This window comes from Phyllobates terribilis, unplaced genomic scaffold, assembly GCF_046119375.1.
Source record: "Phyllobates terribilis strain yellow unplaced genomic scaffold, ASM4611937v1 Scaffold_8__6_contigs__length_399053987, whole genome shotgun sequence".
NCBI lineage: Eukaryota > Metazoa > Chordata > Amphibia > Anura > Dendrobatidae > Phyllobates > Phyllobates terribilis.
Genome location: NW_027362768.1, coordinates 282894951 through 282913749, shown reverse-complemented (window position 1 = coordinate 282913749; position 18799 = coordinate 282894951). Strand labels below are relative to the sequence as shown.

Here is an 18799-nt window from a genome sequence, read left to right as displayed (position 1 = left end):
AAGTATCGGAACTCCGATACCGCGAATATCGGTCAATACCAGATATTACAGTATCGGAATGCTCAACACTACTAGTCAGTTTTTAAAAGGAAATCTGTCACCACATGTGACCTATCTATCTAAGCTATTAATATGGGCACACAGGTTATAGACGGCTGATTATTGATACCTGTATGTCTCATATCAGATGTCTTATTGTGGATAAATCACCTTTCATCACTTTATATAAATGGCCTCTTCAAAGCTCTGGGGAGGACGCTGCCTGGAGATAACTCTGCCTCCAAGGATTATTATATATGAAGGGCGAGTTACCAATGTGATGTGTGATAGCCGCTCTCTGATCTCCTGATCTAACTGCAGAGCTGTGTGTGATTATACCTCACACATCTGCAGGTTCCTCTCAGCTTCAGCTTCCATCTCACAGGCAGACAGGGCTGTAATATGTTACAATACAGCAGCGCTCAGAGAGCTGTAAAAAATGTGTTTGCAAGAACACAAATTTCATTTCTCCTGTTCTGCGTTAGTTACTTGTCTCACACTAGTAACTCCCCCTTCATGTAAAATAATCCCTGGAGGCAGAGTCATCTTCCAGGCAGCGTCCTCCCCAGAGTCTAGAAGAGGTCATTTATATATAATAAAAACATGGATTTCTCTGGAATAAGACCCCAGGTCACAGATATCAAGAATTGAAATCTCTTGATAAAAATCTCAGAATTGAATCTCTTGTACTGCACCGATTTAGTTTCTATAAGTTGTCATGAGTTTACTAAAGAATACGTCTCAGTAAAAATGTTCTCCCTAAATCGTTCTAATTCTGTATGAGATGCAGTACAAGTGTATGATAATAAGTACAATCTATGCGCTTTTTCTATGTCCTGGAACATTGTTAGGACAGCCAATCAGCGTAGTGGACAACTTCTTTAAATGAAAGAGGTTATCTGAGCATAACAGATCAATGACCTATCAGTAGGACAACCCCTTTAATTAAAGGTTATCACTGGGTCCTCCCAACTCTCCCCGACAGATGATGTAAGAGGAGAAAGTGACCAGACATGCTGAATTTCAGTGTCCAATCCCTTTGATCCTGCGGGTACAAGGCCTTCATGAGAAGTGTGTGGCAGATGCTTACTTCTCTCTCCCCATTAAATACCCATGTCCCCTCAGCATAGCATACATAATGGGATGTCAGGAAAAGCTTTCAGTTGTCGGTTGAACCCTCATTCGGCCAATAGCTACCTGGGGTGTATGGGCACCTTAAGGAGGGTTTCCGGAGCTTATAATATGGAAGACCTATCATTAGGACAACTGGCACCCCCACCAGTCACCTGCTTTAAGCCCCAGCAGCAGACGGATGTAAACAGTGGATAGAGTCAAAACAGGAAAGTGGCGTCTGCCAAGTACTGAATCCACTGAACAGAATAACTGCTGATCAGTGGGGGTCGCCCGGTGTCAGCCCCACAAGGATCCCATACTGATGTCTACTTCTTAAAAAGAAAAACATTTATGGAGGGCATGTTTTCATGCTTCCCACATGCTAGGTACGTACCTTGTCTGTCCATGCTGTGTTTGCAGTAGGATGTAGAAAATACTTTTGCTTGTTTAACTGTTGCATTTACCGCTTCAATGTCTGCAAAGAAAAGTATATTATCTGTTTTACTGATTACTTGTTACAAAAGAACAAAATTTGTGGACTGTACAAACTAAATAAAGAGAATTTCACCCGTAATGACAAGGGCTTAAAGGGTTATTCCCATCTTCATAAATTGATATTGAAGGATAGTGCTTGTAATCACAAGAACTTTGGGAATTTGCAGCTTATAATTTTCAGCCGTTCTTCAGCTATTAACACTTTGCTTTTGGTTACAACACATTGCCTTGGAGACACACCACCGCTGCTAGACATCAGACATTATTTTTTTATAATTTCTCTATGTCCTTTTGATTTTAATAGCATAGTATTTTGAGGAGTGCTATAAAATTGAGTTCCCTACAGACCAGTGAGCAATCAGTGTGGTCACTAATAATAACCTCCATATTACTAAGTATAAAAAAAAAAAAAGTTGTTAAATTTGACAAATACGGGCTCTGCAATTAGACTGTCCAGGTGTAATCTGAATGAGAAGATCTCGCCTGGGTCTGGTCTTCTTTAGGGCCGCTGTGTTTCCATGCTGCATGGCTGGTTGACACCAGATTGAGAAAACTGCAAGATGTGTATCTGAGAAAACCTTGTTTGGGGACTTGCCCGAATTTATAAAATGAAGTCTACACGAACGATAATGTACCATCATATAATCTTACCGGTCTTTGCTGAAAGATGCAGAGGAGATACAGGCATATGTGGTTTAACACTGGTAGTGGCTCTAAAAGACTCCTTGGTGGGAAAGCTCATCTTTCCTAGTTGTGGTGAAGGGCACGATTCAAGCTTCACGGTCACAGAAGGACTCTTCTTTGGGCTAAATTGGAAAAAAATATATATACAATATACAAAAAGATGGCCAGCAGTGATGGCGTATTAGTAGTTGGAGCTCCTGGGTACCCCAGGCTCGCCTGCCCACAGTAGCTATAGCTATATACAGTAAGGCGGGGGTCACACAGACATTATAAATTCAGTTTCCAGTTCAAGAGTAGTAACAGAATAACGACAAAGGACTGATCCTTTACATATTGCACCCCACTAACTTATAGTGTCAGGCAGGTTTCCGTTAGTGTGCCCAACATTGTACTTATTATATGAGGGGGTACCCCAAGGAAAAATGAATAGTCTTTTTTTTGTCAAAATAGGCAAAAGCCTGAACAACTCGTTGAAGGGTTAAGGGTGAGGTGGGAGATGCAGTAAAAACGCATATGCCATTTTTAAATCAACAAATTTTCCTAAATTGCTAATGCTATTCTCTAAAGGAAAATCCGCAGATAACACTCAGTGTACCCGCAAGAGAAATTGCCATATTGCGGATTTCAAACACGCACTGCAGGTCGGTTTACATGGTGTTAAAAAAAATAAAAATAAAAAAAAAAAGCACAGTGAGCATGATATTTTGATAAACCCCATCCACTTTGCCAGGACTTTAAGACACTGCGTTTTTGCACAGCAAAAAAGATGCAGCATAAAAAAAAATAAATAAAAAAAAAAAAAACTCATGGGAACTTTCAGTAAAAAGTTGCATGATCCTCCGAAACTAGAAAATGTCACATTAGTCTTCGGATTTTGTCCCCCACTAGGGTTCTGGTGTACAATTGCACAAATAACTTGCAACATTTTAACAAGTTGCAAATGATAAATAAGAGAAAGACATCTGGAACAAACAAAATCACACCCTTAAAGGGGTGGTCCACTACTAGGACAACTTTTTCCTCAATCCGTTATGTTTCCCCCTTTTAAGATAACACTTACACTCACCTCTGATCCCAGCGCTGTCAGCACTGACTCACCCCCAGCAATTATGTAACACTATGACGCCCCGCGAACCTTGTGGCCAATCAGCGGCTGTTTCACTATCCATGCCTTCAGAAGTATCACATGCATACAGAAGAAGAAAGAGCTGCAACGCTCGATTCCTCCAGATGTAAGTGATTTGTCCAAAAGGCGAAGAGAGTAAAGCGGCCGCTGATTGACTGCAGGCTTTGGGTGATGTCACACTGTTACGCGATTGCTGGGCGAGCCAGTGCTGACACCTCTAGGACAGCGCTGGGTTCGGAGGTGTCTCCAACTCTCAGTGTTACATGCAGATTTACTTTTCTTTCTTGACCTACTTTGGAAAAAGTAAAAGTTGCATAGAGGTTGCTGTAATTCTGACCGATGAAGGCTCATGTATGTAACACAGCTCAGTGCAGAGTTTGTACAGCATCTTAGTAAGGACCCATACAGCCTCATATATTCATTGTCATACAAAAATATTCTGTCCTAAAAGTAAAGTTTCTAGAAGTGAACGCCTCTACTCATACATGGTTTGATGCACTATACAACAATTTTTTGTTCTTTGATTTGCACAGTATAGGCCTCAAGAAATGTTATGGCAGCCTTATTCAAAGCTATCAGACAGTGAATGAGCCACAAGGTCAAGCGAATTTGTGTTTGTCTTTGAAAATGAATGTTCATTTTCATTAATGACTTCGATAGATAGATAGTACAGACCAAAAGTTTGGACACACCTTCTCATTTAAAGATTTTTCTGTATTTTCTTGACTATGAAAATTGTACATTCACACTGAAGGCATCAAAACTATGAATTAGCACATGTGGAATTATATACTTAACAAAAAAGTGTGAAACAACTGAAAATATGTCTTATATTCTAGGTTCTTCAAAGTAGCCACCTTTTGCTTTGATGACTGCTTTGCACACTCTTGGCATTCTCTTGATGAGCTTCAAGAGGTAGTCACCGGAAATGGTCTTCCAACAATCTTGAAGGAGTTCCCAGAGATGCTTAGCACTTGTTGGCCCTTTTGCCTTCACTCTGCGGTCCAGCTCACCCCAAACCATCTCGATTGGGTTCAGGTCTGGTGACTGTGGAGGCCAGGTCATCTGGCGTAGCACCCCATCACTATCCTTCTTGGTCAAATAGCCCTCACACAGCCTGGAGGTGTGATTAGGGTCATTGTCCTGTTGAAAAATAAATAATGGTCCAACTAAACGCAAACCGGATGGAATAGCATGCCGCTGCAAGATGCTGTGGTAGCCATGCTGGTTCAGTATGCCTTCAATTTTGAATAAATCCCCAACAGTGTCACCAGAAAAGCACCCCCACACCATCACACCTCCTCCTCCTCCATGCTTCACGGTGAGAACCAGGCATGTAGAGTCCATCCGTTCACCTTTTCTGCGTCGCACAAAGACACGGTGGTTGGAACCAAAGATCTCAAATTTGGACTCCTCAGACCAAAGCACAGATTTCCACTGGTCTAATGTCCATTCCTTGTGTTCTTTAGCCCAAACAAGTCTCTTCTGCTTGTTGCCTGTCCTTAGCAGTGGTTTCCTAGCAGCTATTTTACCATAAAGGCGTGCTGCACAAAGTCTCCTCTTAACAGTTGTTGTAGAGATGTGTGACACTGACCTGTGTGACACTGACCTGGTCTCTAATCTGAGCTGCTGTTAACCTGCGATTGCTGAGGCTAGTGACTCGGATAAACTTATCCTCAGAAGCAGAGGTGACTCTTGGTCTTCTTTTCCTGGGGCGGTCCTCATGTGAGCCAGTTTCTTTGTAGCGCTTGATGGTTTTTGCAACTGCACTTGGGGACACTTTCAAAGTTTGCCCAATTTTTCGGACTGACTGACCTTCATTTCTTAAAGTAATGACGGCCACTCGTTTTTCTTTACTTAGAATTTGTATTCTGGCAAGAAAAAAGCAGCTAACAGTCTATTCAGTAGGACTATCAGCTGCGTATCCACCAGACTACTGCACAACACAATTGATGGTCCCAACCCCATTTATAAGGCAAGAAATCCCACTTATTAAACCTGACAGGGCACACCTGTGAAGTGAAAACCATTTCCGGTGACCACCTCTTGAAGCTCATCAAGATAATGCCAAGAGTGTGCAAAGCAGTCATCAAAGCAAAAGGTGGCTACTTTGAAGAACCTAGAATATAAGACATATTTTCAGTTTCACACTTTTTTGTTAAGTATATAGTTCCACATGTGCTAATTCATAGTTTTGATGCCTTCAGTGTGAACGTACAATTTTCAAAGTCATGAAAATACAGAAAAATCTTTAAATGAGAAAGTGTGTCCAAACTTTTGGTCTGTACTAAATATATATATATATATATATATATATATATATATATATATATATATATATATATATATATATATATATATATATATATATCACAAAAAAATAATAAAATAAATAGAAGGTACGTACCTAACCTGTGCTACCATAGTTCTCCGCTCACAGTTCTGCAGTTTGGTCTTTAATTCAATCATCTCTACATCTTTAAATTGTAGCTCCGATTGTAAAGACTGAATCTGGGATAAAAGCACAAATATATACTGTACACATCATGCTTCTTTAATATACAAAAGTCTAATTATCAAACATTTATAAAATGCATTTTAACTAGTGCAACAAAAAAAAATGTCCATCATCTCTGGGGGTTCATCTGTCAGAACGCTGAGTATGAAAAGAGGTTTATGATATTCACTTATTCAAAAAACACTAAATTATGTGCAAGACCAAGGTAGTTGTAAGAATTAATAAAAATGGGACTTAAATACAACTTAAAAAAAAGCACAGAATACACACAGATTTGTGGGCGAGTCAAGAGAGAAACCCCCATAATAGGAATAAGTGGCACAGACCACACAATGAGCATGAAATACAGGATCATATATGCAGTGAGAAGAAAAAAAACTAAATAATAAGTTAATTCTGTTTTTATTAAGTACATGACAAAAATATTCAGATTGGAGTGATAAAAAGATAGTAATGCCCTGAATAAGAGGTATAATGGAATACACTCTAAAAAGGGAAATGTGTCGTGACTTTTATTCTTTATTACATAATTGATTATTTTTAAAACAAACTTAAATGTACTATTTTAACAGTTTATTTATTACAATTTTTCTGCAGCCACTGGGAGCTGCCATTTTTATTTGCTGGTATGTAATTGTCTTATCACGATGCTAATACACCGCAAATACGGCAGCCCCCGTACATAGGAGACTGCAGTCAGTGTCCGAATGCATCTCCTACACTGACTGCCTAACAGACTAACTCTGCTGACCCCACATGGCTCCATAAACAGAAATAGTGTTCGTTAAGATACACAAAAGGAGATTAAACATTTTTTTTTTGTTCTTGGTTTAAACATATTATTTAGCCCCACAAGATATGGGGCAGTCACCATTACTTTCCAAGAAAAAAACAAAAACACTTACCTTTTTCAACAATTCTTTTTCTTTCTCACAGTACATTTGCGTCTTCTCTTTCTCCAGTGCAACCTGAGCAATTCTTTGCTGTTCAAGATTAGACTCCGTTTGACGCAAAGCATCTCGCAAAACTTTAATTTCACCATTCTTGACGACAGTATCAGTTTGCAGCACCTTTAGCTGCAAGAAATAAATAAATCAGTCAGGTTTGTAAAAAAAAAAAAAAAAAGGATCATGACAGCAATTGTTGAACACCTGATCTTCTTTAATAGGGAACTCATCACATGATTTATAATAATAATAATCTTTATTTTTATATAGCGCTAACATATTCCGCAGCGCTTTACATACATTATCGTCGCTGTCCCCATCGGGGCTCACAATCTAGATTCCCTATCAGTATGTCTTTGGAGTGTGGAAGGAAACCGGAGAACCCGGAGGAAACCCAAGCAAACACGGGGAGAACATACAAACTCCTTGCAGATGTTGTCCTTGGTGGGATTTGAACCCAGGACCCCAGCGCTGCAAGGCTGCAGTGCTAACCACTGCGCCACCGTGCCATGCTGCCCGGACCCTAAGCATCATGAATCGGAGACCGGCCCATGTTATTGCAGACATATATGAAATGCTGTGGGGCTGGAGAAGACGTGACCAGTCATGGAGAGAAGACGTGACCAGTCATGGAGAGAAGACGTGACCAGTCATGGAGAGAAGACGTGACCAGTCATGGAGAGAAGACGTGACCAGTCATGGAGAGAAGACGTGACCAGTCATGGAGAGAAGACGTGACCAGTCATGGAGAGAAGACGTGACCAGTCATGGAGAGAAGACGTGACCAGTCATGGAGAGAAGACGTGACCAGTCATGGAGAGAAGACGTGACCAGTCATGGAGAGAAGACGTGACCAGTCATGGAGAGAAGACGTGACCAGTCATGGAGAGAAGACGTGACCAGTCATGGAGAGAAGACGTGACCAGTCATGGAGAGAAGACGTGACCAGTCATGGAGAGAAGACGTGACCAGTCATGGAGAGAAGACGTGACCAGTCATGGAGAGAAGACGTGACCAGTCATGGAGAGAAGACGTGACCAGTCATGGAGAGAAGACGTGACCAGTCATGGAGAGAAGACGTGACCAGTCATGGAGAGAAGACGTGACCAGTCATGGAGAGAAGACGTGACCAGTCATGGAGAGAAGACGTGACCAGTCATGGAGAGAAGACGTGACCAGTCATGGAGAGAAGACGTGACCAGTCATGGAGAGAAGACGTGACCAGTCATGGAGAGAAGACGTGACCAGTCATGGAGAGAAGACGTGACCAGTCATGGAGAGAAGACGTGACCAGTCATGGAGAGAAGACGTGACCAGTCATGGAGAGAAGACGCTGGCAGGGACAAACCTCTGCGAATAGTCATCTCGGCCCCAGCCATGTTTTTCTCTGAAACGCTGCAGAATTTCAGCGTAAAGACATACATGTTTGTAATGTGATTCAGGCAGCATGAATCATGACGGTTCCCATTAAAGGGTTTTTTAGGGAATATAATATTGATGACCACTGCTCAGTATAGGTTATCAATCACCAACATGAGACACATCGACCGATCAGCTCCAGCAGCGGCCGGATATAAGCACAGAAAGGAGCTGAACAGTCCAACTCTGTTCAATGTGTAGTGGTCACTGCCAAGAGCCGCAGCTCTCTGAGTCCAAAGATCTGACATTGGTAACTTATTAATATTATATGCCCAGACAACCCCCTGTAAAGCTATGTGTATATACACACCAACCATAAGAACCACAGCAGCTCTGAGCCATCGCTGTCTTTTAACTGCTCCTTTGCACAATCAGGTAAAGGGATTGCTTCCTTTTATTAAAGGTTAATCCCCGGCTGCAATCAAGAAAAAAAAAAAAATGTGCTGTACTCACCTTCCCCGTGTTAACCAGTGAGTCTTTTGGAGCCCACCTCAAAAAGGAGGATGTGGCCAAAAATGTTGTTGAGCAGAGCAGGCAGTGACTCAGTCTGCATCAATACAGTCAATGGCCACATCAGCACATACATCCAAATCCAGTTATCCAAAGCTTCAGATGTAAGCCCTGAGGGAGCCACTGACTATAGGGTGAAACGCTATATAACAGCCTAAGGCGGTAGCCTTTCTTTACTTGAGGGAGCCACTGACGATAGGCTGTTATATAGCGTTTCACCCTAAGGCAGTAGCCTTTCTTTACTTGAGGGAGCCACTGACGATAGGGTGAAACGCTATATAACAGCCTAAGGCGGTAGCCTTTTACTGTAATCAAATCTGTAGAAAAAAAACGGTGTCAATTATCTGCATTGTATTTTTTCCTCTTTAGCCTTGTGGTTTTCGGTACAGTTTTTTCTGTGTCATTCTTCAAAATGGCACACATGCTTCCTGATTTTTTTCTGGCGAAAATATAATTGATGAATTGGGCCCCAAGTGTGTAATGACCAAGATATAAAGCCTTTTTAAATAAGGCATTATCTATAAAGTTGGCCAAGAATGCAATTTGGATATAATGACAAAACTTTATGTACTATTAGAAATAACCAAAATATTAGAGGGGAGCTTCTACAAAGGGCAGCACTTACTCTGGAGTAGAGGCGTAACTGGAGTCCTATGGAACCAAGGGCAAAATTTGGGCAATGGCACCCGCCACCCACAAGAATACTGGCTGGTCAAATGCATGGGCCCCTGTAGTGTTCTAAATCCTATAAATACATGCTTTTTTTGCACCAATACAGAAATGACGTCCCACTGTCTTGGCCCCCATTACTGTAATGATCCCCCCCCCCCTATCCTGGCATTCACATAGACATTGGAAAAACCCGGTCAGCTTCAAGGGAGTAAATCCATCACCGTCAAATCTGGTATCAGATCCCAATAATAAAGTAGTAATGTTATGCCCATAAAGCAATTCCTGAAGAGCTATGCGGGAGAACCAACGCTTACTTTTTGCTTTAGCTCTTCATGTTCAGACTGCAGAACGCCAACAGCAGAGGTCTCATTATCAGTAAGCGAGTCTGAGAAAATAAAAAAGGAGCTTTAATTAATTTTCTTTGGTTAAGAAGTTCAAGGAGTTTCCTATTTGAACACATGGACATAAAGATTTGTAAATTTAAATTATAAAAAAAAATAATAATGTAGCAAAATAAGCGAACTACCAAAAAAAACTAAATGTAAACTAGCAGAAATTTCTAATTATATTTGGAACACTTAGACCTAAATACACAAACAATGTTACACAATATGGGAAATGAACAGAAGTCAGAAAGAAGGTGTACCGGCTAAATAGAAGATTTTGGTAGGATGTAAGAATAATGTGAGCAAAACGCAACTGCAGGTATGCGGAAAACAAATCTTATAAAGGGAAGATTTCCACTCCAAGGAATAAAAATGGCCACATAAGTTAGCAGCAAGAGCATTGGGGAATTTTTTTTTCTCTCCTCAGAAATGTAGGCATTTATCAGTTTTGTTGTTCCGCCCAACATTGTGAAACTGACAACAGTAAGTGAAGGCAAATGGGTTTTCATGTCAGTGGCGCAAAATCAATTTTTTTTTACTATGACAATAGGTTACAACTAGAGATGAGCGAACACAAACTTAAGTTTGGGGTTTGTACTGGACAGTTAGTGTCCGGTGCTAAACGCCAAACGTCTCTGGAAGTCCGTTGCAATGTTTGGAGTTCGAGGGAGAGGGATTTTCTCCAGATCCAAAGTTCGGGTATCCATTGTTTTCAATGGAGTTCAGGTTCAAGTTCAGGTACCCGAACCAAACTTTGGACTAAAGTTCGGGTCAGGTATCAGAACCCGAACTTCCAAGTATCCGCTGATCCCTAGTTAAAACCAATTGCTGGTGGCTGTCTTCACAGACAGATACTCTGATCAGGTTTCACACATTCATGTTTCACAGTCCAAGTACGGACGACGATGTACAGATTTTGGGTCTGGAGACCGACAGACACTCAACAGCCTCATATATGCCATAAAGTGTAAAATCGTCCTTAATGGGAATCTGTCAGCAGGTTTTTGCTATATAATATGAAGACAGTAGGAGATATACTAAGACACTGCCTCAGCCTCTACAAACATACTCACCTCGTGTGAAGACTCGGGTTCTTACGTTGGCAGAACATTACTCAGACAACACAGGGTGAGGGTAAAACAGTGTGACAATACTTTATTAAACTACTAAACAGACAATAAACATATAGAACAGTCCCAGCAAATACCCAAGAAGGTGCAACATTACAGTGTCTCACCCTTCCGCTCGCTTGAGGGGAATACTACCTCAACCAGTGACACCCTGCTTTGCGTGGACACCCACAGAAGGGAGGTAGCGGCAAGCTTAGGAAGCTGACAGTCCATTGAGGTACAAGGCCAGGAAACCCGAGGGTCCCACCTTTGCTTCTCCAAACATATACATGGGACCAGGTGACCGGATGGTCCCAACCTGGCTGATGCAAACAACATATCCATGGGACCAAATGTCTCCATAGGGACAGTGATAGTCAATGGAGCAGATCTGTATCCTTCCAGCCAGGGCCGTTTTCCCTTAGGCTGGCATCCTGTAGAATCCCAATCTGTGTCCCTCTGGATGGAGCCATGCTACCAATCTGCTGTGATGATGAGTCTCTCTGATTCACCTTACAGCACAATAGAAATCCCTTTTTATATTTACATCTGTGGCTCAGATCATCATTCACAGGTCAGAGAAGAAGGTGCAGGGCTCATGTCTCATTGTTTGAGCATTTAAATCAATTTGCGTAGTTTGTCCTCCTGTTGTGTGAGTCAACAAGCTAGCTGGCCTGGTTCAATATGTAATTAGCAAACATTAATGTTCTATTACCCTGATACATTGTCCTTCTTGACCAGCCAAAGAAAAACACAAATTCAAAAGTCAACATGAACACAATAGTGTATTTCTCCTGGCCTAACGAATTTAGACATCTAGCTAATTAAGATTAGAATCTGTGTCGTCACATTGCTACCCCATCTTAATTAGTCAGACATGATAGGATCCCAATCATCCTTCTCCACTTATTGGGGATAGTCCATCAGCATGTCTTTAAGCAAACACGAATGTAACAGGTCTCACCTTCATGAGAACAAAATTTTGTATCATCCAGTTTCCTCAGATTATCCATTGCATCCACACATGCCGTCTTCAGCATCCTGTGGTTCCTGGATTAAATCCGATGAGTGTCGGTGGCCTGGTATTCAATCTGTTGAAGCTGGCACAGCTCCTGTAGCTGCCGTTGCTTGTTACTGCTGTATATCCTCTCCGGTCCTCCTCCCAAGGCCGGGCTGGTGGGGTTGGACATGGTAGCATCCAAAACCCACTGTGTATGCCTCACCTATGGTCTGCTGGGTCTGTCTACATGCCTCGTCGGTTGTGGAGCCCTTGGATGGTGTGTGCTAACACCAGTCCCCTGCAGTGCCCCCAGATCCACCGGGCTGAGTAGTATCCCACCGCTGCCACCAGATGTGAAGATCCGGGGTCTTCCGTGGGCATACTACTACTCAGACAACACAGAGTGAGGGTAAAACAGCATGACAATACTTTATTAAACCAGCAAACAGACAAACATATAGAACAGTCCCAGCAAATACCCAAGATGGTGCAAAATTACAGTCTCACCCTTCTGCTGGCCCGATGGGAATAGAGCAACTGCGACTTTGGGACTTTCAGGGCCGACTACATCAACCAGTGGCCAGCGGCTTTGGGTGGACACCCACAGAGGGGAGGTAGCGGCAAGCTTAGGAAGCTGACAGTCCATTGAAGTACAAGGCCAGGAGACGAGAGGGTCCCAACCTGGCTTCTCCAAACATATCCATGGAACCAGGTGATTGGATGGTCCCAACCTGGTTTCTTCATTTTGTGATACATGGTGAACTCATTGGTATTTTCGTGATCATTGGCTACTATTTCTCTCTGATCATATTCTTGTATATAAATTGTACATCTTGTGTTTGACAATATGTATGTACACTGTTTTTCACATGGATAACCTTGACAAAGGCCAACATTGCCGAAATGTCAGATATTGTCTGTACATATTAGTCATGGATTATTAAAATATCACTTCAAGGGAAGCAACCTATTATCTCTTTATCATCTTGGTACCAAAGTTTCCTTTATATACTATCATTAAGAAAGGTCATCACTATCAGATTGGTGAGGGTGTGCCACGAGGCACGCCCCCCCGCTGATTAGCTGTTTTTCAGATGTGCTCAGTTGCACAGAACAGCACAGCTCCATTAACTGTATAGTAGCTGCAGCAAATCCTCCCCTATTTAAATGAATAGGTGTTTATCTACAGTATCTCGCTGCTGGCCACTATACAGTTCACAGAGCTGTGTTGTGCTCCGCAAGTGATCACATCTGGCCGCCGCCGGCACCAGGAACAGCTGATTGGTGTGTCGTACTCCCACTGATCTGATATTATATAACCTATACTAGGAATAGGCCATCAATATAAAAGGTGCCGGACAATCCCTTTATTAGCATTGGGGTGCAGATCAAACACTTCCAAAAACCACACTTTATATAAATATAATTAAACCCCCAATGCAAAAGAAAAAAAAATGCTGACTAGGGACTGATTGTCCGACCACAGCAATTATAAAAATGCTGCAAACAAACAGATTATGGTTTCAGTTTTTATAAATTACGATAAGAACATAAACATTTTGTGATTAAATACACATACTCAAGGGAACTCTTCCTCTTTCTGGTGGTGCAGGTCTTTGTGGCTGTAGAAAGGGTGATGTCTGTCGATTATTTAATATGGCATTGCCTTGCACATGATTTGCATAAATGCTCGCAGTCCCCGAGTCCTGTGTATAAGCCTGAGAGGCTATGATGTCGATTTCCTCCAAATCATCAGCCGTGAAGTCTTCTCCATCACCAAAAACATCCTCCATGGTGTTAGACTCAGTAATACTTGTTGAACAGTAACGCTTTGATGGAGGATATGGTCCTTGATCATTACAGGCAGAATGGACACTTAGGTGTGTTGCAGAGGAGGAGTTGGCATGGACTTGATTTGCGCTGTATAACACAGAGAGGTCTCTTTTCTTTGTTGTAAACAGGGGGTTTATTGACATACTGTGCCAGCCGGACCCCTGCAAGGAAAAACAGAAGAAAGATTAGAATCTGTAGTGTTACTAAAAATTCTTGTATCTAATACCTGTGGCTCGCGGGCCTAGGATGTTTGGCTCGCAGCTTTCTGCCAGTTTGGTGCATTAGTGCCATGTCTCACAAAAACTATACCAAGCAGATGGTGACTCTTTTGAGTAGTCCCACACAGAAGAGCAGATCTGGATGTGTATTTACTGGCCGTGGGGGTGGAGAGATAAATTAAGTATGGTACGCTGGAGACAGGATGATACTACCTGTCCGAGGCGTTTGGAGCTGGATGCGACACTGTGGTGGGAGTGATCGATGTGAGAATACTGAATAGGGGTAAGGTCGGGACCCCTGGATGTAAGTATACCTCAGTGTGATTTCTGTGGAAAAGCTTTGGCTTTCATTAGAGCGCTAACAGGGGTTCTGGGTGTTGCTACTTTTCGGGAGTGGGAGCAGGGTGTCACTACTCCTGGTAAGGAGGGGATTCGAAGGAGATGAGAGTGAGGGAGAGGTCTCCAAGATGCTCAGGACCCTCTCTCAGAGTTGAATGTGGCTCTCCAGATAAGTGAGGTTGGGGACTACTCGTCTAAAAAGTGCTGCTGGGAAAAGTAGATTTTGCAGATAAGAATACGTGAAGCTGGAGGCACCAAGGGGCAGATAGAGATGGAAAAAAAGACACAAGAAAGAAACATTATATTGGGCTTGGTCTGTACATTAACAATCATTGCTTTGAGAAAAATAATGTGATTGTGGGAATAGCCCTGTGCCCATCACTGCCCCCATTTACCCCCAGAAGCCAATGAGAAAAATCACACATTAAGGGCCCGATTCTTCATCTGTTTTTTGAGTCACTGTTTTTTTTAAATCTTGTAAGTGGCGCAAGAATTGCCTGGCAAACATAAAATCACTTTAGTGAAATGGGACGAGGTGACTGGAGTACATTTGCGACAAATTTTGGGACTTTTTGAAAAGTCACAATTGACAAATCAAAGACGTCTAGAAACCCTAAACTCCGCTCACATTGAAGAACAGCCAACTAAGACAAACTTCAAAAAAGGTGAACAGAAAAGGAGAAATTAATATAAAAGCAAACAATATAGAACAAGCACAAATGTAATAACGAATCAGGCCCAAAATCTGCAAACTAGTGTAGTGTAGTGTTCACACGATGCAAATTCATTTGTCTGTTACGTTTCAGAAACAAACAAACCCAAATGGATCCACTGAATGCAAATGGAAGCAGAGGGACAACATTGATTTTAGGATCTGTCTGGCTTCTGTTTTCATAACGGAAGAAAAAGTGAAGCACGCAGAACGCTTTCGTCTATTCTAAAAATTTTATTTAATTTATTTTTTTAAAAGCGACATCAATGAAAACCAGATGGTCCCAAAAATAATCAATATGGCCCCGCTGCAACAGTCATCAGCAACTGGATGTATGTTCTCTATTATGGGCATGAAATTTCTTTCCAAAATGGTGGTGGGGGCTCCGCAGACATGCCAACGGGGGGGGGGCTCCGCAGACACGCCAACGGGGGGGGGGCTCCGCAGACACGCCAACGGGGGGGGGGGCTCCGCAGACACGCCAACGGGGGGGGGGGCTCCGCAGACACGCCAACGGGGGGGGGGGCTCCGCAGACACGCCAACGGGGGGGGGGCTCCGCAGACACGCCAACGGGGGGGGGCTCCGCAGACACGCCAACGGGGGGGGGGGCTCCGCAGACACGACAACGGGGGGGGGGGGGACCTATAGTAGGGCTGCATTTACACGTTGCTTTTTCTTGCTCTATGTGCCTCTTCACCGCACAGACGGATTCCGGCCATTACATGCTCTGCTGGCAGTACACGCTGCCATGTGTGCCCACACTCCTCTACACTCTGCTTTATGCACAGCCTGACAGCCATGTCCTACCTGTAAGGCTTGTGACAAGGACCTGCACAATGTGTCCCTCACACAGAACAGTCTCCTATGACACACAAACCGCCCTGCTGTACCCACCACAGCGTCCTGACAGGGGGCTCACGGGCCGGACTTCTCCTCTGCACGACTCTCTCTCATATTTTGGCGGACATTCGCTTCTGACTGATCCGGGAAACTCAAGAAATTAGCAACCAATCAGCGCTCCTGTAAGAAAGCGGAGGTATGTCCTCCATGTGAAAAGGAAGCTGATTGGCCGGAGGTACGGTGTCCGGGCAGGCTCAGAATAGTGCGCTTGCGCCTCACTGTATTGGTCTTCTAGTGTATTGTGGTCACTGGTGCTGTGGGGCGAAAGTAGCGCAAATGTCCGGCGTCACATCAGCCCCTCACCCCCTGACCCCGGGCCGTGTAGAGAGTGCACTTTGTATGTCTCCGTGCTACCGTCCGGATGACAGGCTGTCAGAGGAAATCAAAAAGAAAATAAAGAAATATATATAATTTGGGTTGTGAGATTTGACAGCCCCTTAATTGACGGAAAGACACGCTTAGAGCCATTGCGCTCACTGATTGGCTGCAGCGCTTGAATCATGAATTCAGCACTGCAGACAATAAGGATACGTGCGCACCATCAGTATTTGCTGGCAGAGATTTCTGCAGTGTTTCTGCGAGGTTCTGCACCTCTAGGCATCAAAAACGCTGCGGAAATGCCATGCGTTTTTGTTGCGTTTTCATACACTTTATGTGCGTTTTTATAGGAAGCAAGTTGGCAAATCCGCACAAAGAATGGACATGCTGCTTATTTATAGGCACATGTAAAATCCTGTCAGGAAAACTCACCAAAAATGCATCGTGTGCACATAGCCTAACAGACACTGGGAGCAGTGATGGAGACTCTGCGCTGGACCAGGGGAGGGAGAAAAAAACACAGTTTTTCTTTAAAACAAATTGCAGCCAGGAGACAGAGGTTTTACGGAAACGGAAACCCCTTACACACAATACGATGCACTGTCGAGCAAGCACAAAAATGATTTAACCTACGAAGGAACATTTTGCCTGTTCGTCGGGTGATTGGCAGCCTGTTTACACTGAAAGATTATCAAAAAACAAGATCCTAGGAATGGTCGTTCGTTCGTGATAATCGACCTCTATAATGCACCCTAAGGGAGTATAAGATATGTGAGTAATATAATAATGATAGGAATACTTAATGCTTCAAAGGGCTATAATGACAGAGTACAGCTGAGAAAAAGACACACGACCATCAAGTTCATCTGAGCAATGGGAAAGGATAGAGGGAAGAGGTACAGGTACATCTGTAACGTGGTGTGGGGCAGTAGTCGTGGGCGAGGTACTCATCTTTTTTGCCCTGGCATGTTACATGAAGGTGGGGGTCTTTGCTGGGTGTGTGGACTTGTGGTGTGGGGGCGCTATGCCCCTGTAGGCTGCATGTAACTGATAACTTTGGTTGGCCAGGAACAGGTGTTTGACAGTTCAATGAAGGAGACCACCAGGGAAAAATGAACTTTTTACTGAACGATAACTTGGAGGGGATTATATACAGGAGATAGCGGGTACATATCTTGATGAAGATTTCTTTTACAATATGAAGCATTTTCCACACACAGTTTCAATTCTGTCCACTTTACTCGCTTGTCCTATATTGTTGTCACCGTTCCTTTCTACTTTACCGCAGCCCACCTCAGTGCTACAGTCCAGTTATCGAGAGTCTTATTATCTACCCGCGGTTCCTCGTCATCTTTCCCCTCTAGGGAGCTATATTGCCAGAATGGCCGGTACTTATCTTCTCTTCTAGTGACACTCTGGAACTCCCGCCGGGGGCGCTTTCTTCGTCTCATGTACTTTGTCCTGTCTAGGCCCGTTAGCTCTGTGAGTTATAAACTCTGGGCCGTTCTGCTAGTCATCCTGACCTAGGACCCATCTCAGATCGGTCACTCTGTTGTTTCGGTCACTTCTCTCCTACTTTCCACTAGGATCTCGCTATCCTCTGTTCCAGTCTCCTCCCACGTTAGGGACACCCATATCATGCAGCACTGCTCACATTAGACCTTAGGTCTGCTTTCTACACACACTGGGCCCTGTCTGACTTCTGATAGGAAACTGTCTCTGTCCCTTAACCTTAGCCCATCCCATTCTGGGCTAGTCCTAACTATTAACTCTAACTTTCCCTACTGCCAGGCATCACACAACATTACCACCATTAACGCATGTCACAGTTCACATTACACAATACAACATTACACTTGTTCTTCAAGGGGGAACGTGAGCAATATGTCCATCTCCTTACACATCCATAATGCATGATCCAGTCTGCCCTAAAAGAGCAGGTTTTCCCATCTTGATCCAAATTGTCGATTGACTGGATCATCATTCAAAACAATAATTTTTCAAGTGTACATAAGTTTTTGTTAGTTTTAAAAATATGCTGTTTTAGAAGAAAATATAAACCGTTCCGTCTATGACCAGTTCCTGGGGTAGGCTGCTGTAGCAACCCACCAGCATTTGTGTATTTGTTGTTAAATTCCCTGCCTAACCACCCAATTATAATGATTACCACATAAATACATGTTTAAAAAATGTTTTTATGAAGTTCGCTTTCCCTATCCTAATTAGGCCTTTGGCTACTCAATGGGGCGTTATTTCCCCAGACTAGTTGGTCCTCACAGCATGTTATCACGCTTTTGTGGGCGTTATAATATGATTTGCAAGAGCCAGTGTCATTGCCATCTCTCTGCAAATCTCGCGCATGCGCACGGCTTTCCTCGTCCATATCAATATGCCACTGAAGCCGGGTGTACACTTCCCGGCTTCAGAGGCGCACAGCACGTGTCCGGAAGTGAAGAAGAT

The 18799-nt window shown here is 43.2% G+C and overlaps 1 protein-coding gene across 1 annotated transcript in view; it reads right to left on the bottom strand.

Annotated features, from left to right (window-relative positions):
- The window catches only part of ATRIP (ATR interacting protein), a 40786-nt gene extending 24614 nt beyond the window's left edge, over positions 1-16172 (bottom strand). Inside the window, exons 1-7 of the mRNA XM_073644315.1 lie at positions 16016-16172; positions 13598-14012; positions 9838-9908; positions 6881-7051; positions 5865-5968; positions 2299-2453; positions 1547-1627 (exon numbers count right to left, since the gene is read on the bottom strand). Coding sequence (XP_073500416.1) covers positions 1547-1627; positions 2299-2453; positions 5865-5968; positions 6881-7051; positions 9838-9908; positions 13598-13994 — 979 coding nt within the window. The 5' untranslated portion in view covers positions 13995-14012; positions 16016-16172. The remainder of the gene's footprint in view (positions 1-1546; positions 1628-2298; positions 2454-5864; positions 5969-6880; positions 7052-9837; positions 9909-13597; positions 14013-16015) is intronic.
- Positions 16173-18799: the final 2627 nt, after the last annotated feature.